This window comes from Mesoplodon bidens (assembly GCF_964165515.1).
Source record: "Mesoplodon bidens genome assembly, chromosome: 10".
Classification (NCBI taxonomy): domain Eukaryota; kingdom Metazoa; phylum Chordata; class Mammalia; order Artiodactyla; family Ziphiidae; genus Mesoplodon; species Mesoplodon bidens.
The window spans coordinates 75,334,112-75,361,027 of NC_138172.1; the positions used below are offsets into that span (position 1 = coordinate 75,334,112).

Below are 26,916 nucleotides of genomic sequence, written 5' to 3' on the forward strand. Positions count from 1 at the left end.
GTACATTCATGGAGTTGTGCAACCCTCCCCACAATCAATTTTAGAACCTTTTCATTCTCCCGCAAAAGGAACCCCATACCCTTTAGCCATCAACTTCCATTCCCCCAACCCTCTAAGCACTAGGCAACCATGATTATACTTCCTGTCTCTATATAGATCGGCCTGTTTGGGGCATTTTACATAATTGAAATCATACAATATGTGATCCTTTGTGACTGCTGTCTTCACTTAGCATAATGTTTTCAAGGTTCATCCATGTCGTAACATGTCTCAGTACTTCATTTCTTTTTTTTTTTTTTTTTTTTTTTTTGTGGTACGCGGGTCTCTCACTTTTGTGGCCTCTTCCGTTGCGGAGCACAGGCTCCGGACGCGCAGGCTCAGCGGCCATGGCTCACGGGCCTAGCCGCTCCGCGGCATGTGGGATCTTCCCGGACCGGGGCACAAACCCGTGTCCCCTGCATCGGCAGACAGACTCTCAACCACTGCGCCACCAGGGAAGCCCTTCATTTCTTTTTATTGTTGAGTAATATTCCACTGCACGTGTGTTCCTCATTTTGTTTGTCCATTCATCAGCTGATGGACATTTGGGGTTTTCCCCACTTTTCGGCAATTGTGAGTGTTGTTGCTGCTATAAACATTTGTGCAGAATTTTTTGTATGGACATATATTTTCATTTCTCTTGAGTATATATACCTAGAGGTGAAATTGCTGGATCATATGGTAATTCTGTGTTTAACTGAGGGACTGCCAGACTGTTTTCCAAAGTGGCTGCACCCTTTTACATCCCCACCAGCAGTGTCCGAGGGCTCCAATTTCTCCACACCCTCACCAACACTTGTTATTACCAGTCTTTTGGATTAGAGCCATCCTAGTGGTTGTGAAGTAGTATCTCATTGTGACCTTGATTTGCATTTGTCTGTTGACGAAGGATGTTGAGCAGTTTTTCATGTGATTATTGGTCATTCGTGTATCTTCTTCAGAAAAACACCTATTCAGATCCTTTGTCCATTTTTTGATTAGGTTATTTGTCTTTTTATTATTAAGTGGAGACCGTTTTCACCAACAAGGGGATGGCGGCTCACATAAGCCAGAACCGACTCAAGGCCAAGGGCGTGGGCCAGCACCACAACGCCCAGAAATACAACAACCAGAGCTTTGAGGAGCTGCGAACACTCTGCCTACGGAAGGGGGAGTTGTTCAAGGACCCCTTTTTCCCCGCTGAACCCAGTTCACTGGGCTTCAAGGAACTGGGCCCCAACTCGAAACACGTGCGGAACATCAGCTGGCAGCGGCCCAGTGTGGGCACTGGGAAGGGAGGCATGGACTCCTGGGGGGTGGGGGTAGTAGCGAGGTCCCAGTCACTTGGATAATCTCCAATCCCCCACCGTCCTATCTTGGCTCTGTACTAGACCCCATTTCCATCAAGGCAGGGGACGGTTCGGGACATGCTTAAGTAAAACCTCTCAGAAAACCCCTGGGAAGGTCACTCATTGACCTTTGCCTTCACAGCCTACAATTAGGCCAAGTTCCCCTGCCGTCCCCCATCCAGGTTTCCCCTAGAACTCCAAGAGACAGCAACATTCCCCAGGAAAGTGGGAGGGAGCTTGGGAGGGGGGTGTCCTGGGCCCTCTGAAACCTTCATTCCTTCATTGCAGCAAATCACAAGCAATCCTCAATTCATTGTGAATGGGGTCAGCCCAACCGACATCTGCCAGGGGGTGCTCGGTGAGTGGGGGGCAGGAAAGCTGGGGGAAGGGGGTGAGTTGGGAAAGAGTGCCAGGGTGTCTCCTGAGGCTGGGGGACGGGGAGCCCTGGGTTCAGACAGCTCTTCTGTGTCCCTTTTCCTCCTCTAATCCGGATTCCATCCCTACCTGCCGCCATCTGGGTCTGGGAGTAAGCAGGGCGCTGTATTAGTTATCAGTTGCTCCAAGAGTCAGTGACTAAAAGCAATAGCAAACAACTATCATCTCACAGTTTCTCCAGGGCAGGAATTAGGAAGCAGCATAGCCTGGTTGGTCTGGCTCAGGGTTTCTCATGAGGTTTCACAGGAGCTGAAGGATCGCCTTCCAAGATGGTGCACTCACGTGGCAGGAGGCCCCAGGTCCTTGCCACATAAGCTTCTCTGTAGGACGCTTGAGTGTCCACACATGGTAGCTGGCCTCCCCCTGAGTGAGCGGCCCAAGAGAGAGAACAAGGAGGAAGCCTGAATGCCTTCACCACCTGGTCTCAGGAGAAGCAGGCGGTAACCTCCCCCACGTTCTGCTGTTAAAAGCAAGCTCGCAATCTGGCCTAAGCTCAAGGAGAGGGGAATTAGGCTTCCGCTAACCACTGCAAGTGACACAACTTCCTCAGTCTGGGGTATCAGGTAAAGGAGCAGCCACTCTCCCGCAGGCTCCCACGGACAGCCCCCACAGAGAGCTTCCTCCCCAAGCCTGGTCCTGTCCCCCGGTTTCCTCCAAACCCCTCATTGCATCATAAGGAAGAAGGCCAGAGTGGGCTTCCTCTGGAGCTGAATTGTGTCCCATTTGTGGCAGAGAAGAGGGCAGGGTGCGGGTAGGGCAGAGGCCGAGGAGACAGCGGGTCCCACAGCGGCTGCTGGGGCTCATTGGGCTGGAGGCCCAGGGTGACCAGAGGAAAAACTGCTTCTCCCTAGGTGCCCTTTCCACAATGGTGACTAGAGTGTCCTCAACGTTCCTCTCCCCCCTTCTGCCCCCCTCCAAGGGTTCCTCAGGCAGCCAGAAGGCCTTGGTAAACACAGAAGCTTTGCCAGTGCCCTCAGCCTCAGCCTGGCCCACGTACCCCCTCAGGGCACCACCCTGCCCCAAGTCCCACCCGTGGTCTGAGATTCCCCAGGAGAGATGGCAACAGATGACCTCAGCCCAAGAATCCTGCCCCTGTGTCCCAGTGAGGGTACAGACTGAGCCCCTTGGGTCTCTAGTATTACGGGGCTGACAACAAGGGGAGCCGTCTGGATCACCACACCACTGTAATCACAGGGTAGAGGGGCGGGGCCATGGGGAAGGGGATTGGACTGGTTCAAGGGACAGGAGACGATTGGCTGTCCCCCAAAGATGGCAGGTCCCAGAGGGAGGAGTAAGACCAAGGCCAAAAACACCTTCTCCCCAAATCCCAGAACAAAAACATCTGGCTCTGATTTGTGAGTCTCTCGCCTAATAGAACAGGTGGAGAACTCACCCACCCCCAGAGCTGGTCCTTCTATGGCTTCTCCCTGCTTGCTTCCTCCCTGAAGACTCCTCAGTGGGAGGGCATCTCTGTCGGGGAGGGGGCCACAGAGCAGCTCCTGATCCTCTGGGGCTTGGACTCTGGGACCCACACACATGGAAGTGCTCAAACGGGGAGTCCTTCTGTCTTTCCAGGGGACTGCTGGCTGCTGGCTGCCATCGGCTCCCTTACAACATATCCCAAACTGCTGTACCGTGTGGTGCCCAGGGGGCAGAGCTTCAAGAAAAACTATGCTGGCATCTTCCATTTTCAGGTGAAGGGCGATTTGAAAGCCACAATGTTGATTTGTGCGTGAGGGGTGTGTGTGTGTGTGAGAAAGAGAGAGAAAGAATTAGTACATGCTTTGAAGTTTACCTTTTTTCTTTCCTTTTTGAAAAAAACATTTATTAGGGTGGATTTTTATCTAATTATCAGAGAAATATCCTCTCACTAAAAAAACTGTGTAAGCTAATTTTTTTTTTTTTTTTTTTTTTTTTTTTTGCGGTGCGAGGGCCTCTCACTGTTGTGGCCTCTCCCGTTGCAGAGCAACAGGCTCCGGACGCGCAGGCTCAGTGGCCACGGCTCATGGGCCCAGCCGCTCTGCAGCATGTGGGATCTTCCCGGACCGGGGCACGAACCCGTGTCCCCTGCATCAGCAGGCGGACTCTCAACCACTGCGCCACCATGGAAGCCCTAAGCGAATTTTTTAAAGCCCCCAAAGGAAATAGTTATCAGTTTGTGATTCATTCTCCTCCTCCTCTTCCTCCTGCTTCTCTCTCTCTCTGTCTCTGTCTCTTTCTCTCAGTAGATACACTCACATATGTATATGCACGTATACGTGTGTATGTGCATGTGCGCATATACACTGAGAGTTTCTGTCATGTAATTTTTGTAATCTGCTCTTCAAATTATTCAACATGTGGACAAATTCCTCATGTCATAAAAATATTTCTGAAAGTCACAAGAGGTTTTAAGACCTCAGAAGTCCTAAAGTCCAGCCAAGGTCAAAAGGTGGGTGGGTCCCTCTGGAGGCCATGGCAGAACCTGGAGGTGAGCCTGGGGGGAGGTTCAGGCCTTTCACTGCCTTTCTTTGGCGGCGGCGGCGGCGGAGGGGTGGGGGGCCCTCTGTTACTGGTGTGTCACTGAACCTGACACCAGGAGGCGCTCATGTAACGGAGTCTTCATGCAAGAAGGGAGGGGTATGTGCGCGCGCGCGCGCGCGTGCGCGCATGTATGTGTGTCTGAGCTCGGAAGGGGACCTGGGGCATACAGATGCCCCACGCCCCGCTGAGACCCACCTTGCCGCCCGCAGATTTGGCAATTTGGGCAGTGGGTGGACGTGGTGGTGGATGACCGGCTGCCCACAAAGAATGGCAAGCTGGTGTTCGTGCATTCAGCTGAGCGCACCGAGTTCTGGAGTGCCCTGCTGGAGAAGGCGTACGCCAAGTGAGTGCCCCAGCCTGGCGATTCGCCTGGCCTCCAAGCTTGCTCTGCCAGTTGGCAGTGACGGGGGGGTGGGTAGGGGAGCAACTGGAATCAGGGGAAGAGGCAGGGGGACGGCAGGGCATCCCTCCCTTCCCTCACCACACCCTCTGAGATCCAAGCTCACAACTGCATCCCAGAGCCCAGACGGTGCCCTCTGTGCCCACAGGCTGAACGGATCCTATGAAGCCCTGTCTGGGGGCAACATGGTAGAGGGCTTTGAGGACTTCACGGGGGGCGTGACCCAGAGCCTCCAACTCCAGAAGCCCCCTCTGAACCTGCTGAGGATGCTTAGAAAGGCCATAGAGCGATCCTCCCTCATGGGGTGCTCCATCGAAGTAAGCCATGCTTGGTCCTGCTTCAGGGCCTTTGCACCTGCTGTTGCTTTCACCTAGAAAGTTCTTTCTCCAAATACCTGCATAACTAGCTCCTTCTCATTCATTTTTTAGTTCAAATGGCCCTTCCTCAGGCTATCCTTCCCTGCTTCCTAATCTAAATTACCCGCTCCTGCCCCCCATTTCCTCTCCACTTTGTTTTGATTTTCTCCCCAACATTTATCATGATCAGAAACTGTCTTACTTATCGACGTGATATTCACAACCAATCTTCTCCAGACAGTTTTCATATTCCATGAAGACAGTGACTTTATTTGTCTCATTCACTGCTGGGTCCTGGGACTTAAGATGGTACTTGGCATGCAATAGATACCCAACACATATTTGTTCAAATAAATAAAAGAACCCAGAGTGCTACTGTAAGACCCAGCAATTGTATTCTTGGGCATTGATCCCAGAGAAATGAAGACTTATGTCCACACAAAAGCCTGTACCCAAGTGTTCAAATCAGCTCTATTCATAATAACCAGAACCTGGAAATAACTTAGATGTCTTTCAAAGGGTGAATAGTTTAACAGGTGCATACATACCAGGGGATACTACTCAGCAATAAGAAGAGATGAACTATTGACACACAAAACCACTTGGATGAATCTCAAGGAAATTATGCTGAACGGAAAAAGCCAATCCCAAAAGATTCCACACTGTATGATTCCATGTATATGACAGTCTTGAAATGACAAAATTTTTTAAAATAGAGAACAGATTAGGAGTTGTCAGAGGTTAGGGAAGAGGGTCATAAGAGGTGGATGTTGGTTATAAAAGGGCAATATGAGGGATGCTACTGGTGATGGAAATGTTCTATATTGTGATGATGGTGGTGGATACAGAAAACTACACAGATGATAACAATGCATAAAACATACATAAATGAGTACTAGTAAAAGTGGAGACATCTGTATAAGACTGACTAATTGTGTCAACATCTTCATCCTGGTTTTGATATTGTGCTATAGGGAATTCCCTGGCAGTCCAGTGGTTAGGACTCTGCGCTTCCATTGCAGGGGGCAAGGATTCGATCCCTCGTTGGGAATCTAAGATCTTGCATGCTGCGTGACACGGCCAGAAAAGAAAAAACATGATATTGTGCTATAGTTTTGCAAGATGTTACCACTGGGGGATACTGGATATGGGGTGCACGGATCTCTCTATTATTTCTTAAAACTGCATGTGAGGGAGTTCCCTGGTGGTCCAGTGGGTAAGACTCCGGGCTCCCAATGCAGGGGCCCGGGCTCAACCCCTGGTCAGGGAACTAGATCCTGCCTGCTGCAACTAAAAGATCCCCCATGCCACAACTAAAAAAAACCAAAAAAACACACAAAAAAAACAAAGAAACCTGCGTGTGAGTCTACAATCATTTGAAAATACAAAGTTTAATTAAAAAAAAAATGAACCCAGAGAGTTGTCACCTCTCTTCAGGTGCCCGCATCCCTCTGACCAGACCTTGAGTTCCTTTCCTTCCTCTCTTCTGTGTAGATCAACAGCCAAAGTGACTTGGAGTCATTGACGCAGAGGATGCTGGTGAGAGGACATGCTTACTCAGTGACCGGCCTTCAGGATGTGAGTCTGACCACTACACCCCACCCAGAGGGACAGGAGAAGGAGAATTTCTGTGACCCTACACTCCTAACCTTTGCCCACAACCCACCCAGGTCCTGTACCGCGGCAAGATGGAAACACTGATTCGGGTCCGGAATCCCTGGGGCCGGATTGAGTGGAATGGAGCCTGGAGTGACAAGTAGGTGCCCCGACCAGCCCTCTGGGGGGAGGGGCAGAGCACAGAGCAGGCCCACGAGCAAGACCATGCCACAGAGGGACCGACTGGCATCCAGTCACCTGCGCCCAGTGTGAGCCCTTCCCCTCTAGATTCTCCATCTAGCCAGGACCCCCAGTAGGCAGACATTAGGGGTAAGGGCATCCCTGGGGGAGGACTGAGGTGCCTCCCGACCCCCTGCCCCCCCACTGCCTGTCTCTGCTCCAGTGCCAAGGAGTGGGAAGAGGTGGCCCCAGATGTCCAGAGGCAGCTGCTGCACAGGAAGGAGGACGGAGAGTTCTGGTCAGCGCCGCTGGAGAAGGACCACCTTCTGTCCCCACACCCAGTCCCTTCATCTCTCCTGCCACTGTCCCACCTGTGCCTTGGATGGGGAGGCTCTGGGGGGGCGCCTACAGGTGTGGGTGTGCTGCTGATGGGCTCTGGCCCATCTAGTTGCGGCAAGTGGGGGGCTGCTCTTTGTTGCAGCACGTGGGCTTCTCTTTGGGTGGCTTCTCTTGCTGTGGAGCACGGGCTCTAGGCGTGCGGGCTTCTTGCCGCTCCCCTCCACCACAGGATGTCCTACAAAGATTTCCTGGACAACTTCACCCTCCTGGAAATCTGCAACCTGATACCTGACACGCTTTGTGAGGACTACAAGAGGTGTTGGCATACCACCTTCTACGAGGGCAGCTGGAGGAGGGGCAGCACTGCAGGGGGCTGCCGGAGCTACACTGGTGGGCGAGGGGACTTGGGAGCAGGGAGCAAGGGAGGGGCCACTGACTCACCGCACACCTGGGCCCCACTGAGGAGGCGCGCACTTGGCTGGGAAGCCCATCCACCCTGGGAAGGGCAGGACCATCCTGACCTGCTTCCTCCACAGACACATTCTGGACCAACCCACAGTTTAAGATCTCTCTCCCCGAGGAGGATGATGCCCCAGAGGACGACGAAGCCGTCTGCACCTGCCTGGTGGCCCTGATGCAGAAGAACTGGAGGCGGGCATGGCCCCAGGGAGCCCAGCTGCATACCATCGGCTTTGTCATCTACTCCGTGCGTGCCCAGCTGGTCCCCCAGCCACTCTTGCTCTCCCCATGGCCTCACCCCTGGGACCACTGCCCACCCCACCCCACCACCTGCCCCGGGACCAGGACACCCTCCAACCGCCTCCACACCCCTGTCTCTTTCCTTTTTCCTTTTTTTTTTTTTTAATTGGAATATAGTTGATTTACAAGGTTTATCAGTTGTACTTATACATATATCCACTTTTTTTTTTAAGATTCTTTTCCTGTATAGGTCATTACAGAGTATTGAGTAGTTTTCCCTGTGCTATACAGTAGGTCCTTATTAGTTATCTATTTTTTAAATTTTTTAAAATTTATTTGTTTATTTATGTATTTTTGGCTGCGTTGGGTCTTCGTTGCTGCGCGTGGGCTTTCTCTAGTTGCGGCAAGTGGGGGGCTACTCTTGGTTGTGGTGTGTGGGCTTCTCATTGGGTGGCTTCTCTTGTTGTGGAGCACAGGCTCGAGGCGCGCGGGCTTCAGTAGTTGTGGCACGCGGGCTCAGTAGTTGTGCCTTGCAGGGTCTAGAGCGCGGTCTCTGTAGTTGTGGCACACGGGCTTATTTGCTCCATGGCGTGTGGGGATCTTCCTGGACCGGGGCTCGAACCCGTGTCCCCTGCGTTGGCAGGTGGATTCTTAACCACTGTGCCACCAGGGAAGTCCTAGTTATCTGTTTTATATATAGTAGTGTGTATATGTCAATCCCAGTCTCCCAATTTAATCCTCACTGCCCATCTCGGCCCTGTCTCTTTCCGGAGTGGTGCTCTGCACTTTTGAGGCAGGGCTGGCAGTTTTCTTTTCAGAGTTTTAAAATCTAAAACACTTAGGGAGCACTTCCTCTGTGCCAGGCATTGCTCCAAAGGCCTTTCAAGTAGTAACGCCTTTAATGAAGAGGAAGGAGATTGGGAGCCAGAGAGGTGAGGTCACTTGTCCAAACTCACACCAGTTCCCACACACTCGGAGATATCTCCACGGCCCCCAAGCCCCACCACAGCTGCCCCACCAAGAGCATGGACTCCGGCCAAGAGAAACCCCTGACAAGCATTTCCCAAACGGTGCTTTGCAAAATCCTAGAAATGTCCGTTTGTTCTTTCATTTACATAGTCAGTTATATTCATGGAGCACCTACTGTATGCCAGGCCCCAGTCAGTCTCCAGAGGTTCAATCGTGAACAAAAGACACGAGCCTTGCCCTCCTCCTAGGCTGTGAGTCCCCCAGGTTAACAGACGCACCTGAAGCCATTTCCAAGGTTAGACACAGCCCTGCCAGGAAAGGCTGTATTCTCTACCCCAACCCAGAGCTCCACGGGGCCATCAGTATATTAAATAAAGGTTCTGGTCATCCCTGGAGGAGGGCAACCTATTTATCTTGGTTTATCTCACCTTTTTACAAACTTCTATGTGCTCATTCCTTGGTTTCAATAATCCCCTATTAACTTCCTGCAAGACATGAGCGCTCCATGGAAAATGCTCTCTTCGTTTTTTTGTTTTGTTCTTTTTTTTTTTTTTGCGGTACGCGGGCCTCTCACTGTTGTGGCCTCTCCCGTTGCGGAGCACAGGCTCCGGACGCGCAGGCTCAGCGGCCATGGCTCACGGGCCCAGCTGCTCTGCGGCATGAGGGATCCTCCCGGACCGGGGCACGAACCCGTGTCCCCTGCATCGGCAGGCGGACTCTCAACCACTGCGCCACCAGGGAAGCCCTCTCTTAGTTTTTTATCCCAGCTCTTCAAATGTTCAGCAGTGTGAGACTGGGCAAGTTATCTCACCTCTGGGGGATTCTGTTTCCCATCCTTAACCTGCAGTGGTAAAAATCTCCCCTTGGCAAAACTTTGTGTAAACCGTACTTTGCCATCCAAAGCAGAAGGGTTATTTTTTTTTTTATTGGGGTGTAGTTGTTTTACAATGTTGTGTTAGTTTCTACTGTACAGCGAAGTGGGAGTTCCCTGTGCTATACAGTACGTTCTCATTAGTTATCTATTTTATACATATTAGTGTGTATATATGTCAATCCCAATCTCCCAATTCATCCCACCACTCCCCTTTCCCCCCTTGGTGTCCATACGTTTGTTCTCTACATCTGTGTCTCTATTTCTGCCTTGCAAACTGGTTCATCTGTGCCATTTTTCTATATTCAAAGCAGACGTGTTATTAACGCTGGGACTTTTAGCTCTTAGAGCCCACGCCCCTCCCCACCACCAGCGTCCCAGTGCCCTTAGCACCCCCCAACACACACACACACCCGGCTTCCACAGGCCTGAGCCCCTTCACCATCCTGGGGATCTGACCCTCCTCTCTCTTCCTTTCCCAGGTCCCAAAGGAGGTACAGAAGACGTGGGGCTTGATCCTGGGCAGACATCCACCCCACTCCTGGCATGTGGATGGGCAAGGGGTGGAATTTGGCGAAGGGTTCTGGGGCCCTTTGGGTCAGGGTTCCAGCCCCCTTGGGCCCTGAGTGAGGGTCAGGGAAGGAAACGACCACACTGGGGTTACCTGCCAGATGGGCAGGGTCCAGGCCCTCCCTAGCCCTGCCCAGCTGGGCATCACTGTGGGGGTCCCTCCCTCCCTGCCCTCCTCTGTGGGCCCTGTACCCACCTCCAGGGCACATACAGTTTCAGAACCTCCAGGACGTCCACTTGAAAAAGGACTTCTTCGTGAAGTACCAGGACCTGGGCTTCTCAGAGATCTTCACCAACTCACGGGAGGTGAGCAGCCACCTCCGGCTGCCTCCAGGGGAATACATTATCATTCCCTCCACCTTTGAGCCACACAAGGATGCTGACTTCCTGCTCCGGATCTTCACGGAGAAGCACAGCGAGTCCTGGTGAGGGGCCCCACCTCACTGCCCCAAGGCCACCTGCCCCAGAGCTGTAAGATTCAACCTCAGGGGACAGTCAGCTGGGCCCCCCCACCCCCGTCCCTATTTTACAGTCAGGGAAACTTAGGCATGAGGCAGGGAAGTCCCAGGTAGTAGCAGAGCCAGAATCAGAAGCCAGATCCCAGGGAGCCCGTTCCGTATTGCTGCAGACACATGACATGACCTCCCTGACCATCCCACTGGAATCCCTGTCTCCCTGACCCCTGCTCACTCCGAGCCTTCATCCACCTCTGCCCAGGGAACTGGATGAAGCCAACTTCGCTGAGCTTCTCCAAGAGGTGAGGGGAGGCTGTGGGGGGTGGGATTTGGGGGCAGCATGTAGGGGTGTGGAAGAACTTTCTGGACTGTGTCCCTCTCCCACTCCTTTCCCTCCAGGAGAACATCTCTGAGAATGACATAGACCAGGACTTCATACGTTTGTTTCACATAGTGGCCGGTGGAGAGGTGAGAGGCAGAGGGCTAGGGGATTGAAAGGAGGTGGTTTGGGGCTGAAGGGGCCAGAGCGGGGGTCTATGTTGCCCCTTTCTAGGACAAGGAGGTGGGCATGTATGAGCTACAGAAGCTGCTCAACAAGGTGGTCTCCAAAGGTGAGTCTTCCATCCCCCACTCACAACCCTTCCCCCCACCCTTAATCACCCCCCACCCCTCCCCCCCAAACCCCAACCACACCCTGCTCATCCCTCCCCTTCTTCCTGCCCCTTCCCTCCCTCACAGTCAAAAACCTCAAAACCAAGGGTTTCAGCCTGGACGTGTGTCGCTGTATGGTCAACCTCTTGGATGTATCTTCCTGTCCAGTGGGCAGTCCTGTCCAGTGCTCTCCTGCCCCAGCCCCCTACCCCTGAGCCTGGCCCTAAGGTGGCCATCTCTGACCAGCCATGCCCTCCTTCCGGATGGGGATTAGGAGCTGGGGTAACAAAAGATGCCAGGTCTTCCAGCTGTTACCATGGTTACCATACAGGCCCCTTGGGTCTTGTGCCCTACCTCGGTGAGTCCCTCTGCTTCCCAGCCCCCAGGATGCCCTCCCCACCCTCCTCTTATATCCTTGACTACCTCCCAGAAAGATGGCTCTGGCAAACTGGGGCTTCAGGAGTTCCAGATCCTGTGGAGAAAAATCAAGAAATGGACGGTAAAGGGCATTGAGGGGGCAGTTTATGGAGGTAAGAAAGAGAGGCCTCCAGAGGGATGAGGACTAGTAAGGATGGAGCTGGAACAGGAGCCCCTGACTAGAGAGAGAGACACACACACACACACACACACACACACACACACACACACACACAGAGGATGGAGCCGTCCATGTGTTGGCATATTAACTAGTCAAAATATTCAATAACCAGCACAGTCCAGGTATCAGCCAGCATAAAGGATACAGGCAGAGAGCCCTGGGCAGGGTGCCAGGAACTAACCCCACAGTCACCAGGTGATAGGAATACTGGAGCTCGGGGTGGGCCAGCGTAGGGGGCCCCTGGGGTCTTGGGTAGCTGTCGTGAAGCATTTCATCACTTCAGCCACCATGCCATGCACACGGCCCTACCGCATCTGTCTTGTCCCTTCAGGACATCTTCCAAGAGTGTGACCAGGACCACTCAGGCACCTTGAACTCCTATGAGATGCGCTTGGCAATTGAGAAAGCAGGTGGCCAGGGGCAGGAGAGGGCTTTGGGTAGGGAGGGGGTAGGCAGCAGCGGCCAGAGGGCTGGACTCTCCCCCTCCACACTCCTCTCTCTCCCAGGCATCAAACTGAATAACAAGGTGACACAGGTGTTGGTGGCCAGGTATGCAAATGACGAAATGATCATGGATTTTGACAGCTTCATCAGCTGTTTCATGAGGCTGAAGGCCATGTTCAGTGAGTCAGGCACCTGCCCACTCCCCACCCTGGGCCAGGGGACTGCCGGCCTTCTCCCACATACCCACACGAAGAGCACTGCTCCAGAACCATTCCCCTCCACCAGACACAGATGATCTGGGTTCAGATCCCAGCTCCACCACTTGCTGGCTCTGTTGCCTTGAGCAAGTCACTTTATCTCTCTGTGCCTCTGTTGCCTTACCTATAAATATAGATAACAGTACAGCCTGCATAGAATGGAGGCAGAGATTAAATGAGATAGTATTTGGAGAGCACTCAGAACAGGCCCTGGTTCAGAGCAAGGCTGTAGGGGTCCTTACCATTAATTCCCTGCTGGGCTGGGGGTTTGGCTGGGAAGAGGGAAGGAACAGCTTCTTACACCCTTTCTGACATCCTCCCTGGTCGGGAAGGGGTCTTGCAGACCACTGACTCAGCTCCCAACCCTTCTCCCTTGCCTCCTCCTTGAAACAGCGTACTTTCTAACCATGGACCCTAACAATACTGGCCAGATTTGCTTGAACCTGAACCAGGTACATGGAAAGGATCCTCAGGAACGCCCCCCCCACCCCGACACCCGCGGCTCCACTGGCCCTTCCGTTTCCCCAGACGTCATGCCCCACCACCACCTCGCCCATCCTCTGATGTTCTTGCTCCACAGTGGCTGCAGATAACCATGTGGGGTTAGTCACTGCGGGAGCCTGGCTTCCTACCGCCATCGGCACCGCCCCCCACCCCACCCGCGCCGGGTCCTGGCCTGGGGGGCGGGGTGCTCCTTGTGGCGCTCAACTCTGCGGTTTCTGCTGATGGAAGGGCCGAGATGCCGTGCTTATTCCAGCAGCAGGACCTCCAGGCCCACCCTCCCAGCACAAAGTGTTTTTCTTTTACCCCAGCCAGGCTTCTGGTGGCTGGATTTACCCCACAGTCTCCCTCCCTCTCTGAGTACCTTTCACTAAAGATTAAGTGACACTTTTGCGGTGTCCCCGGCTGGGGAGGCTGTCCACGTTTCCTACCCTACTCAACGCTGGCCTGTTTCATGGCTCCTCCCTTCTCCCCCTCACTCAAGGGCATTATTATATTGAACAATACATGCCACTGGCTTCTGGTCTCTGCGTTTCTATGCCAGGAAAAAAAGACTGACAGGGGTGTAAGTCATTTCCTCAGTACCAAAGAGGGGACACCCAGGAGCTCTCAGTTGGGGTGATACCACCCCCTGTCCAGGAAGCATTTGGAAATGTGTGGTTGTCACAGAAGCTAGAGGGCGCTGTTGTCATCTATGGGCAGCGGCTGGGATGCTAAAGGCATAAGAGTCCCTGTCTGTGAACTGTACACAGCGCGGCACTCAGAGCAGCATCCGAGGGGAGGGCTGAGCCGCAGGACCCAGAACCGCCCCTCCCATCTCCTTCCTCAAACTGGAGTCTCCAAAGGTGACACTGCTGGTCTAGCAAAAGTCAAAAATCCTGCACCGGCAGGAGTCAGCCAGTCATAGAAAGGAACTGACCCTCTTAGATGTGTGGCTGGGAGGGGTGGGGGACAGTGGCCGGGGTGAGTTCATTCCTGCCTTAAAGGTGTTCAGATTCAAATCATTCTTACTGTTAAAAAACTGCTGACTGCCAGGCTATGGTCCTCACCGGAAGGGTGGAGGGATCCTTGGTTCACCAGTCCTTGACCTTGGAGTCTCTGCCTCAGACACCCCCTGCTTCCACCCCCCAGCCTCCTGCTGCAGTGGGAAGACTGAGACCACCAGCAGTGTCCCCCAACTGCACTTCTCCTGTCCTTCCAGATGGCTCCGTGGCTTCCTCCTCTGGGGAACTGTGCCTGCGAGCTTTTCAGCCTCTTGCATACAGACCGCCTCCAAATTCCCTTAGATTAGGGTCGAATAAATCTAAACCCCAAAAGAATTGGAATCCGTCCTGGGTCTGTGTACTTTCAGCTTCCCAGGGTAGCTAGCTTCGTTTCCTCCTGCAGTAAGGACTCAAAGACTTCCTTCTATTTGCACTAAACACGCCCATTCCTCTTATGCTTGGGGGCCGGGGGCGGGGGGGGGGGGCTTCCAGCCTTCCAGGGTCTGGTGACTGATTCCCTGCACCAGCCCTGCCCCCTGCCTCCTCTGTGACAACTGCCCATCACTGTCACTCCATTGCCTCCCCCCACCACCTCCCGAGGAATCATTTCCAGCCCTGCCACTCTCTTCTCCCATCCTCTCCCCTCTGCAGTCTTGTCTGAGAGAGAAGGTCACACTCTGTTAATGAGGGTCTTAAGACTGATTCCTCCACCCTAATTTTCTACCACCACCTTTTCTCCTCAGAGCAGCGAAGGAGCAAAGGTCCCTGGGTGGGTCAGGGATCCTTTGGGAGAGGCTGGAAAACTAGCAGGTCCTTTGAGTTTTGAGAGAACCCAGCAGTGCCCAGTTGGTTCTGAGGAGCCCAGCAAGATGCTGACCCCACCCCATCCTTGTCCCTTGCCCTAGCGGAAGATGCTGCCAACTTCTGGCTGGATGGCCTTGGGCAAATTATTTTATTTCTCTAACAGTTTCCTTTTTCTCATCTGTCAGTTGGGGGTGACTAGGAGTTCCCTGGTGGCCTAGAGGTTAGGATTCTGGGCTTTCACTACCATGGCCCAGGTCCAAGCCCTACCATGGCCCAGGTCCAAGCCCTGGTCGGGGAACTGAGATATCCCACAAGCCATGTGGCTCGGCCAAAAAAAAAATGGGGGTGACAGTGCCTGTCTCAGAGGGCTGCTGTATGGACGACTGAGGTTATGAGGGTGAAGTATTGTGCTTCCCACAGATGGTAAACTCATTACTGTTACCTAAAAATTGGGTTCCCCTCTTGTTGGGTGTCGAGCCAAAAGACACAACCAAGCCAAAGAGCAGGAGAAGGAAGGATTTATTACTTGCAGCAAGTAAGGAGAACACTGGAGATCTTTCCCAAAGCAGTGTCTCCCTAACAGCCAAATTGGGGATGTTCTAAACTAAGGGTACATGCATATTCATGATGGGGCTTGAGCAGAGGAGAATTCAGCATGGAATTGGGGCAAAGGTCAACAGAGGCCAAGCTTCAGTTGACTGAAGTCACAAGGGCCAGAGAAGGTCAACATCACCATCTCTTAGGTTCCAGTCAAACTGGTGGTTGAGTGCTTCAGGCTAATCTTTACCACTGAACCAGAATCGGGAGTCTTTACAACTGATTTATTATCTTTGCCATTCTTACTTCTCTTGCCTAAGTCATTTCATTCTTCTGTTCCCTTAACGGTCATTATTATTGAGACCTGCTCAAGGGCAAGCATTGTGGCCAGGCTTAGATCACAAAATGGTTTAGGCTTAAATGGCTTCTCTTACATCAAAAAACTAAATCTGGGGACTTCCCTGGTGGTCCGGTGGGTAAGACTCCGCGCTCCCAGTGCAGCGGGCCGGGGTTCGATCCCTGGTCGGGGAACTAGATCTTGCATGCATGCCGCAACTGGGAGTCAGCATGCCGCAACTAAGAAGTCTGCACACTGCAACTAAAAGGTCCCGCGTGCCAAAATAAGATCCTGCGCAGCCAAAATAAATAAATGAATAAAAATAAAATCTTAAGGAAAAAAAAAACTATATCTGGATCCCCCTACCCTTTCTGCTTATACCGTCACCACACTTAGCAGAGCCCCATATATAGTTTGTGCTCTGAACAACTAAAAGGGGCATCATTCACCCAGATTATGATGTGAGGGGCATCCCCAGAATTTTAGCACATGACTGCCCTGTATTGGAAAAGTGAGATGAACTAGCATACATTTAATAAACATATCTAATTCATGCATGCATCCAACATGTATGCAAACATGCCTACATCACATTCCTCCACATCCAAACTCTAAAATAAAAGCTCCCCCCAGGTACAGCCAGGCCTGGCTGCTCCCTCCTCCTGCCTGCCAAGTCTGCTCTCTGCACACACACCCTCACCAGCCCCTTCTGACTCAATGTCGTTCAACTTCACTTGCCTCCTTCCCCAGCCTAATGCTTGGGAGACCTTTCCCATGATGTCTTTGCCATCTCCCAGTGGTGTGTAACCACATTTTCTGCTCTTCTCTTCTGGTCCTCAGCATGTGGCACTTCCTCTGTTCACAGAGGTGGGGTTTTGCTGGGGAAGGGCACTAGACCATGCTGCCTGCACCCTGCACAACACAAGCTGGGTGCCCTTGACTGAGGTCACATGGTAATCTAGAGTTCACCTCTGGATGACTCACTGCCACTCTCCACAGCGGCTGCCCCCGTTTTCCTTTAGACCCCTCTCTACACCCTCCAACTGCACTGCAAAGACGAGGCCACATCAAGAAACAGAGGTCCCTTAGAATACATAGCTCCAGAGCTTCGTCCTCTGGTCTCTGAGAAAGTGGGGTCAAAATGTGCTAGAAATCTTGCCATTTGCAACAAGATGGGTGGACCCTGAGGGCACTATGCTAAATGAAATAACTCAGATAGAGAAAGACAAACACTCTATGATCTCACAAGTGGAATCTAAAAAAATTTTTTAAATAATTTAAAAACAACTCATAGGACTTCCCTGGTGGCACAGTGGTTAAGAATCCGCCTGCCAATGCAGGGGACACGGGTTCGAGCCCTCGTCCGGGAAGCTCCCACATGCCAAGGAGCAACTAAGCCCGTGCACCACAACTACTGAGCCTGCGCTCTAGAGCCTGCGAGCTACAACTACTGAGCCCACGTGCCAGAACTACTGAAGCCCGTGCGCCTGGAGCCCGTGCTCTGCAACAAGACGAGCCACCGCAATGAGAAGCCCTTGCACCGCAAATGAAGAGTAGCCCCCGCTCGCCACAACTAGAGAAAGCCTGCGTGCAGCAACGAAGACCCAACGCAGCCAAAAATAATAAATAAATTAATTAATTTTTAAAAACCCTCATAGATACAAAGAACAGATTGGTGGTTGCCAGAGGTGGCAGTGAGGGCTGAGTGGAATATGTGAAAGTGGTCAAAAGGAACAAACTTCCAGTGATAAGTCATAGGGGGAATTCCCTGGCAGTCCAGTGGTTAGAATTTCACGCTTCCACTGCCGTGGGCCTGGGTTCAATCCCTGCTCAAGGAACTAAGATCCCACAAGCTGCGTGGTGTGGCCAAAAACAACAACAACAAAAGAAGTCATGGGTATGTAATGTATGGCACAGTGACTATAGTTAATAATACTGTGTTGCATATTTGAAAGTTGCTAAGGCTGTAGATCTTAAAAGTTCTCATCACAAGAAAAATGAGAAGGAAATGTCTGAATCTAGGACTGGGGCAAGAAATATACGGGATGAACCTGGAGCATCTTGTAGTGCCAGAAAGTACGGAAATGCTTAAAAAAAAAAAAGTAGCAAACACAAAAAGCACGATGAGGGTATGTCAAAGGTGGAGTATAATTCCCCACCCCTTAAGTGTGGGTAGCACATAGTGACTTCCTTCCAAAGAGGACAGTGTGGAAATCGAGAGAAAAGAGTAGCTTCAAGACAGAGAAACCTGGGAATTGCCTGGTGGTCCAGTGCTTAGGACTCCACAAGCAGTGAAAGCTGAGGGCCCGAGTCCAATCCCTGGTCGGGGAACTAAGGTCCTACAAGCTGTGCGGTGTGGCCAAAAAAAGAAAAAGTAGAGAAACCTGACAAACACGACTTCAGGCAGGTGATCAAGGTTAACACAAGAGAGATAAACCATGTGGATAGAATATACCCTTGATATGATGTGATGAGAATAACATTTTACTTCTGTAGTTTCCTTCCCCCAAACCCCAAACTCCAGTCTAATCATAAGAAAAACATCAGACAAATCCCACTTGAGGGTCATTATACAAAACTCCTGACCAATACTCCTCAAAACTGTCAAGGTCATCAAAAACAAGGAAAGTCTGAGAAATTGTCACAGCCAAGAGGAGCCTAAGGAGGTAAGACAGCCAAGTGTAATGTGGTGTTCTGGATGGGATCCTGGAACAGAAAAAGGGACATTAGGTAAAAACTAAGGAAATCTGAATAAGTGTGGGGTTTAGGTAATATTATTGTATCCATATTGGTTCCTTAATTGTAACAAATATACTGTACTAAGATATGATATTAATTACAGGGGAAATTGGGTGTGGGTATACAGAAATTCTCTGGACTATCTTCACAATTTTCTGTAAATTTAAAACTATTTGAAAATGAATAGTTTATTTTAAAAAGTAATTAAAAGCAACCCAAGTGCCGATCAATAAATGAATGGATAAAGAAGATGTGATATATATATATATGTGTGTGTATATATATATATGTGTGTCTGTGTGTGTATACACACACACACACACACAGTGGAATATTACTCAGTCACAAAAAAAGAATGAAATCTGGCCATTTGCCACAACATGGATGAACTTAGAGGGTATTATGCTAAGTGCAGCAAGTCACACAGAGAAAGACAAATACTGCATGAGTTCACTTATACGTGGAATCTAAAAAATAAAACAAATGAACAAACATAACAAAACAGAAACAGATTTATAGATACAGAGAACAAACAGGTGGTTGCTAGAGGGGAGAAAGGTGATATACATACCTTGGAGATATTTTTCTATTAGTATACAGAGAGCTTCCTTATGATTTGTTATAGCTGCAGAGTATTCCACTGCAGCGAAGTCTCGACATTTATTTATCAGCTCTTTATTGAGTTGTTTCCAATCTTTCACTACTATAAGCAATGCTACAGTGAATAACACTGCACATATGTCATCTCATATAGTGGAAATATTTCTACAGGATAAATTTCTAAAAGTGGGATATTGAGCTAAGGAGTATATACATCAGTAATTCGGATATATACTAAATTCCCCTCCATAAAGGTAATCCCAATTTATGCTCCCACTAGCAAGATAAGAGTGTCTATTTCCCCATCAAGGCAGTGTGTGGTCAAACTTTTGCATATTTATAATGTGATAGAAGAAAAATGGTTTCTGACTGTCCTTGTAATTTGCATTTCTTTTTTTGCATTTGAAGCTGAGCAAATATTCATGTTTTCCTTTCATTTCATTTTCTGTGAGCGCTTCATATTCTTTGCTCATTTTTATACTGGGCTTCTGTGTTTTTTCCTTATAAAATTCTAGGGGCTATTTATATTTTAGGAAGATTTGACCTTTCTCTGCATAGGGGCTGCAAATATTTTCCTTTGTCGTCTGTGTTTCCACTAGGTTTTTAACGCTTGCCCATAGACTCTGCCCTTCGCCCCAGCAGAACCTCCCTCTCCAGGCCACCTGCCCCCTCTCACAGCCACATCCCAAAGCCCCTTTAGTTCCTCACTCTTCCAGGTGACATCTGACCTCTTGGTGACATCTGAGTCTATACTGAAGACTCCTCTTGTGTGTAAATAACATTTATTCTGTCCTTTATCGACTTTAGGGGTCACACATTCTCAGTAGCACGTAGAAAACCCAGAAAAGCACACAGAAGAAAAGCAAAACTCACCTTATATTCCACCTCTTAGGATAACCAGTTCCTGTTTATCAATGCCTATGCATGTTTTTAATTGCGTATATGTTTATTTATTTACAAAATAAATTTCTTACATTTACCCAGTTCCTTTGGGAGTGTATAACTGCACTTACCTCCCTCTTGGATATCTCCTTGTCCCTATTCTGTCTCCACAGGGAGGTAAGCTCGAGGAGCTGACGTGAGGGGAACTTTTCCCTCCTGCCCATCCCCACAGCAGCCTCACTCTCTCTCCTGGACCCCTGGCCACGTTTCTCCTGCCCCATCCCCACCCCCTCCAAGCTTAACCACTGCCCTCACTCCTGCCAGAGAAGTCAAATTCCTGGTCTCATCGGGTCTTCAGAACCACCTTGGTGGAAACCACGGATCATCAACCCATCACCCCAAAAGATGCTAGTTTCCCTCCTTCTGCTGGTGAAACCAGCCAAGAGGAACGTCCAAGACTCTCCCAAGCATTGTTTCCGGACACGTCTTGTCTTGCGTGCACCAAACATTTCCCAAATTCGCCCTGCTCTGTTTGGTCTCCTGTCTTTACTCATGCTCTTCCTCGCTGTCCCCTTCCTGCGGCAGGTCTCCCCACGACCTGTTCGTCACATTCTGCCCATCCCCTGCCCCAGCGCAGCCCCGCCTTCCCTTCCCTCCTGAGTCTCCCCCTGCAGTCCTCCCCCTTCCCTGGCTCTGTGTTCCAGGAGGCCTCTTCTGAGAAGCTGCACACACACACCCAGGCCCCTTGCTGGCCGGGTGCCCCGGACTCCCAAGGTGCCAGTCACTTCCCCTGGCAAACCATTTATCTCTCTGTATTGTCATTTCCTGTTTATTCCTCTGTCACCCTACTGACCATACAATGGGGGCAGGACTGTCATTTTCATTGACGCATTTCGAATGCCTCCACGTACAAACATTAAATAAGTTTGTTGACCAAGGAAAGGAATGGCTCTCCCAGCTAATGTGACCGCTCCCACATTGAACCTTCAAAGCTCTCCATCCAGGATGCCTCTTGGAGGGCCAACGTGGCCCAGCTGGAATTGGCATCCTCTTAGGTCTGATGTGCAAACTCCTCCATCTCGACTGACAGTCTTCCTATCACCCTTTTCTGATTGTCACCGAGGCCATCTCTGAACCTCAGTTTATTCATCTGTCTAGAGAAGAGAACACCTGGGAAAACTGTGAGGACCAAGTGAATGACATACTTTGTAAATGGCAATGTGATGAATGAATACAAGGTGTGGGTACATCATAAAAAAGAGTGCTACCATTAATTCAGCATGTTTTCTATACCAGGCACTGTTCTAACATCTAACTATTAATGCCTTTCATCCAAACAAATCAGCTCCCCTTTCACAGAAAAGTATACTGAGGCACAGAGCAGTTAATGACTTATTTGCCTAGGATTCCACACTGGCAGTAGAGGAGCTGGGATTTGAATCCAGACCACATAGCTCCACTTGCTTAACCACCACCCTATATTGTCTGTCTATTAAATAATAGTATCATTTGGTCTGACAGCTGCCCTATTCAATTAATTAATTAATTGGGTTTTGTGACCCAATCATACAACTACATTCTCCCAGCATGATTCTAACTCCAATGGTAAATCCGTAGGTAGATTTTTGTGTAGATAACCACTTATCTCCCAAGGATGGAGACATGTTCAAAATGTAGCTCTTTAAAAAGCACCATGCCTAGGGGCTTCCCTGGCAGTCCAGTGGTTAAGACTCCGTACTTCCACTGCAAGAGGCGTGGGTTAGATCCCTGGTCGGGGAACTCCCACGTGTTTCACGGTGCGGCCAAAAAAAAGGAATCATGCCCATATTTTTTGTTCTTTGACATTTGTATTATCAGATTCAAATAGAATAAATACTCATCAGCTGAATTAAACACAGAGAAGTTTAAAGGCATCTGTTTTGTCATTCTTGACATGGACTTACCTTCAGTGGTACTGACAGATACATATCCCCAATCCCACCATTCCAGGCCCTCCAAGCATTCTGAGGATGAGGTTTCCATTCCCTTCCCTTGTTTTCAGAATCTCCTCACCAAGAGAGAGATGGGGATGAAGAAGGGGAGGGAAGAGGCCACCCTGGGTACAGGAGAAGAGAGAGTTTTGGTGGATCCTTCTGGGGCTGTGGCTCAGGGGACAGGCTCTGCTCCCCTGGATTGCCTTGGGGGGGTGCATAGCAAGGTCACATCCATGTACGTAGTTTCCCTGGCCCTCCTCCTTTGCCTGTCCTGTTCCCCCCCCCCCGATGCCAGCCTCATCCTTGACACAAAGCACTGTGGGGGCCAGAGAAAGGAGAGGGGGCAGAAAGAGCCCAGCGCTGGATATCCAAGGAGAGACTGAGGACAGAAAAGAGGATGCCCGCCCCCAGGGGACAGCTAGAAGCAAGAGGCCTGCCTCCTGGCACCATGCCCCCTAACTGCCAGGACGCACAGCCTTTACTTCTGGGGGGCCAGAAACTTGTGGGAGGTTGGGAGGGAAAGAGAGGGCAAAAGATGGAAGAGACTTAGAGAGGTCCAGAGAAAAAGGGTAGAGGTGAAGGGGACCAATGTATGTTCCATTATTAAATGATAGATATGGAGAATAAAAAAAGATGCAGAGGACAGCAATTCTGTAGTGTAACAGAATACATCCATGTATTCACCACCAAGATTAGACAGTGTTAATAGTTTGCCATATTTCCTTTAGTTTTCTTCATTTTTAAATTTTTGTTTGTTTATTTAGTTATTGGCCGCACTGTGCAGCATGCAGGATGTTAGTTTCCTGACCTGGGATCGAACCCATACCCCCTGCAGTGGAAGCGAAGAGTCTCAACCACTGGACCACCACGGAAGTCCCTAGTTTTCTTCAATATTTTTTAAAAGGGATAATACATTGGAGACACTGCTATAATCCCATCCCCACACCTATGAACCATCATTTCCTGTCCCTTCTCCCTTAGAGGGAGCTGTTCCTCTGGAGTCCTGTCTCTCCCATCTATGTTTTTACTTTTACTACATGGGCATATGTAGGTATGTACCCACAAGAATATATCCTATTGCTCATGTGTCCTGCATTTTTACATACCTGGTATGATTTGACCTATATTCTTTTGCCACTGCGTTTTACCTTAACATCACATTTTTGAAACTTATCCCTGTTGATACATGAGTTAGTGCATTCATTTTATCTGCTGTATAGTATTCCACTTTGATTACATTTGCATTTCTGTTCTCCTGTAGGTAGACATTGAAGTTTCCAGTTTTTGTTGTTGTTATTACAAAAACCATGAAAGGACATCCTCATACATGTCTCCCTGTGCACATCTGTGAGAATTCCACTAGAGTCACACCTAGAAGTAGAATTGCCGAGTTCCAAAGGAAATATGTGTTTCCAGCTTTACCAGATATTGCCAAATTGCCCTCTAAAACAATTGTGTCCAATACTCCATGAATTTCTGCTTCTGAGGGGTGTGAAATGAGAGCTCTTTCTGGATATAATTTGCACTTCCCCATGAGCTAATGTGGATAAGTAGCTTTTCACATTTATGGACCACTCATGTTTCCTCTTCAGGAAATGACCGGCCCATATCTTCTGTTCACTTTTCTGTGGGGTGTGTGTGTGTCCTTTTCTTACTGATTATAAAAGTACTTTATTTATGATTGATACTAAATCTTTTTCAGTTATGTGGATTGCAAATCTCTTCTCCCAGTCTGTGGGGGACTGTCTTTCACTCTGTGGTGTCTTTTGTTATTTAAAAGTTTTTAATTATTACTGAAGCTGGGTGATTGATACATGGGGGTTCATTATACTGTTATCTCTATTTTTGTGTAATTTTGAAAATTACTCTAACAAAAAGATTTGTAAAAATCTATAGAACAAATAATTCTCTATCATCCCAAATTCCTAAAGATCATGTCCTATATTTCATAGTTTTACTTTCCACATTCAGGTCTCTAATGCCACTGGCATTTATTTTTGTAGTTGGTGTGCCAGAGGATCAAATATTATCTTTCCCTCATAGATGGCCAACTGTCCCAGTTCTATTTCTGATCCTGTATGTCCCTTCCCCTCTGACCAGAAATTTCCCCTCTGACCAGAAATTTCTCCTCTGCACCATATATCCTTAGGTCTGTTTCTATGCTCTCTATTCTGTTCCTTAGTCACTGTGTCTATTCTTACATTTTGCCACAGTTTTAATTCCCATATTACCAGATTGGCCACAGTAGTACCTCTCAGGCCAAATTGGTATCCCTTCTTCTTTTTCTTCTTCAGATCACGTGGCTCTTCTTGGCCCTTTTTCTTCCCATATAAATTTTATGATCAGCTTACCCATTTCCAGAAAGGAAAAACCCAACACTGTTGGGTTAGTTGGAATCGTGTTGAATTTCCAGATTCATCTGGGGGAGAACCAACATCTTTTTAACCCAATACCGTCCCAGCCATGACCTTGGCACGTCCATGTACGAGGTCTTCTTTTTTGGTCCCTATGTAAGAATTTGTATCTGTTTTCTCCATGAGGGTCTTGCTCAGTCTTTGTTAGATTTGTTCCTGGGGCCTGGGGGGTTTACTGCTCTCCCCCTACACCGTGCCCACATCAACTATGCCAGGCGCGTCTGTCCTTACCCCCTACCCCTGCCCCTTGGTCCACGCCCTCCCCTCCCACTATCCAGGGGACAGCTGTCCTGCTCCAACAGCTGACTAGTCCTGTGAGGGCTTGCAGAGTGGACACGGCTCCCACCTCCCACCTCAGGGCCTGTCAGCTGAGTCTGGGGCAAGGCACAGTTGTTTCCGTGGGACAATGAGCTGCATTCTGTACGGGCCCCTCTCTGGGCTTCCCTCTCCCCGGCCAGAGCAACTGTTCTTGTGGGTAAGGAAGGGCACCACCTGTCAGCTCTAGTTACTCTTTCAGGCAACATCCAACTCCCTGACCCCTTTTCTTCGTGTCTTATGAGCCTGTCTAGTGTGTGTCTTATGGCCCAATTGCCTGTTCATGGGTCTGTCGTTGCCTGGAACTGGTGGGCAGGGGAATGGTGGTCATGGGAAGGGACCGACCCTCTCTAACCTCAGAGGACCCACCGTTCCCACAGTTTTCTCTTAGTTGTCACCACGTCCAGGCCTTAAATCCTAAAATTGCCCCACTCAGGTAGATTAATGACTACAGTCCCAGGCAGAGAGGTGTTGTGATAGGGGACAGGGCTGGAACTCTGCCCTTCCCCACTGACACGTTCTATACCTGGCTGGCCTCCACACCTGCTCCTCGGCACCCGCTCCCCTCAGCACTGCCTGCCCTGGATGAGGCCTCCCTGGCCTCTTCTCAGAATCTTTGTTTGGGGGTCAGCACTGCCCTCAACCTCCCACAACAGGGAAGGGCTGAAGGCCAGTGCTGATCCCCCAGGGGTGATGACAGGGCACTGGAACATGGCAGAGCCAGAACACAGACCTCCATTGCTTCTTCAGGCGTTAACTGAGCCCCAGCACCTGCTCTCAGTAGCTGTTCGTGAGTGTCAGGCTGCCTCATAGCAGGTCTTCAAGGAGCAGCCAGTAGGGCTGGCCTCAGACATAGGATGTGCTGGGAGGGACAACCCAAAAATATGGAAGGAAGGAAACTTGTTTTTTGTAAATTAAAAAAAAATATTTGGGATTTCCCTGGCAGTCCAGTGGTTAATACCCCACACTTCCAATGCAGGGGACGTGAGTTCGATCCCTGGTTGGGGAACTAAGATCCCACATCTTAGTGTGGCCAAAAAAAAAATTTATGGAAATATAGTTGATTTACATTGTGTTAATTTTCTGCTGTACAGCAAAGCGATTCAGTTATACAGTACGTATATATATATTCTTTTTCATATTCTTTTCCATTATGGTTTATCACAGGATATTGAATATAGTTCCCTGTGCTACACAGTAGGACCTTGTTGTTTATCCATCCTATATATAATAGTTTGCATCTGCTAATCCCAAACTCCCAATCAGGAAGGAAACTGTTGTTTATTGAACACCTTCTAGAAGCCAAGCTCTGGACTTGGTAATCTCCCATCTCTAGATCCTGTCAGAGGCAGGTTCTATGATGATTCACATTTTAGGGAGGAGGCCCGCTGCACAGCACAACTCCAGGGGTGTCACTCCTGCCCCCAGTTGCACAGCGTGCAGTCTGCTCTGGCATCCAGAGTGGCCCGGAGAGGGTCCCAGAGCTGGCATGTGAATCCAGATTGGAGTGACCATCAGAAGTACTCTTCACCTCCCTGTTTGGGTCCAAGCAGAGGGAGTGGCTGTGCGGTACAATGGTTTGAACCCCTGGATGGAGACAGGAGAAAGGGGTGGGAGGAGTGGAAGGCCCAGTGCTCTCAGGTCTCACGAGAACCCATTAGCTCTATTAACAGCTCTCACCACCGCCTCCTCAGTTTTCCCATCTGTTTGTCTGTCACGCTGCTGGCTGCTAGTGTGTGAGTCCTGTGTCCTCGTCACCAGGTACACACTTGTTGTTGACATGAATGGCCCAATTAAATGATGTCTATGTATGGAGGGGGGGCGGTCCCCAGGACACCTCTGTGTGGCCCTGAGGATCTGGGGAGAGGACCACGAAGGAGGACCTCAGGGGTCACTTACTGCTCAGCCCACAGGCCTCAACTTCACAAGTTGGCACCCAAACACATTTTTTTTTTTTTAATTGCCTTTGAGGAACAGGAGTTTTGACCAGTTTCCTCCCTGGCCAGCAGAGTGTTGGAGGCAGGGGTCAGAACCATGCGTGAAAGATCCATTACACAAGGCTAAATCAGGAACTAGAAGGAACTGCTCTTTGGTCGCTTTGTTGCCGGAAGGGATGGTTAT

The 26,916-nt window shown here is 49.9% G+C and overlaps 1 protein-coding gene across 1 annotated transcript; it reads left to right on the forward strand.

Moving 5' to 3' along the window:
• Window positions 1–1,070: 1,070 nt before the first annotated feature.
• Window positions 1,071–13,729, forward strand: CAPN11 (calpain 11; the record flags this gene model as incomplete). The annotated part of the gene is made up of 19 exons (XM_081247384.1): window positions 1,071–1,298; window positions 3,251–3,496; window positions 4,535–4,668; window positions 4,874–5,042; window positions 6,576–6,659; window positions 6,752–6,837; window positions 7,081–7,155; window positions 7,426–7,586; window positions 7,733–7,906; window positions 10,508–10,730; window positions 11,023–11,062; window positions 11,160–11,228; window positions 11,314–11,371; window positions 11,499–11,563; window positions 11,842–11,910; window positions 12,341–12,419; window positions 12,516–12,632; window positions 13,104–13,162; window positions 13,291–13,729. 19 exons carry the CDS (start codon window positions 1,071–1,073, stop codon window positions 13,315–13,317), a joined length of 2,163 nt encoding a protein of 720 aa, XP_081103510.1. The 3' UTR covers window positions 13,318–13,729.
• Between the last annotated feature and the right edge of the window lie 13,187 nt (window positions 13,730–26,916).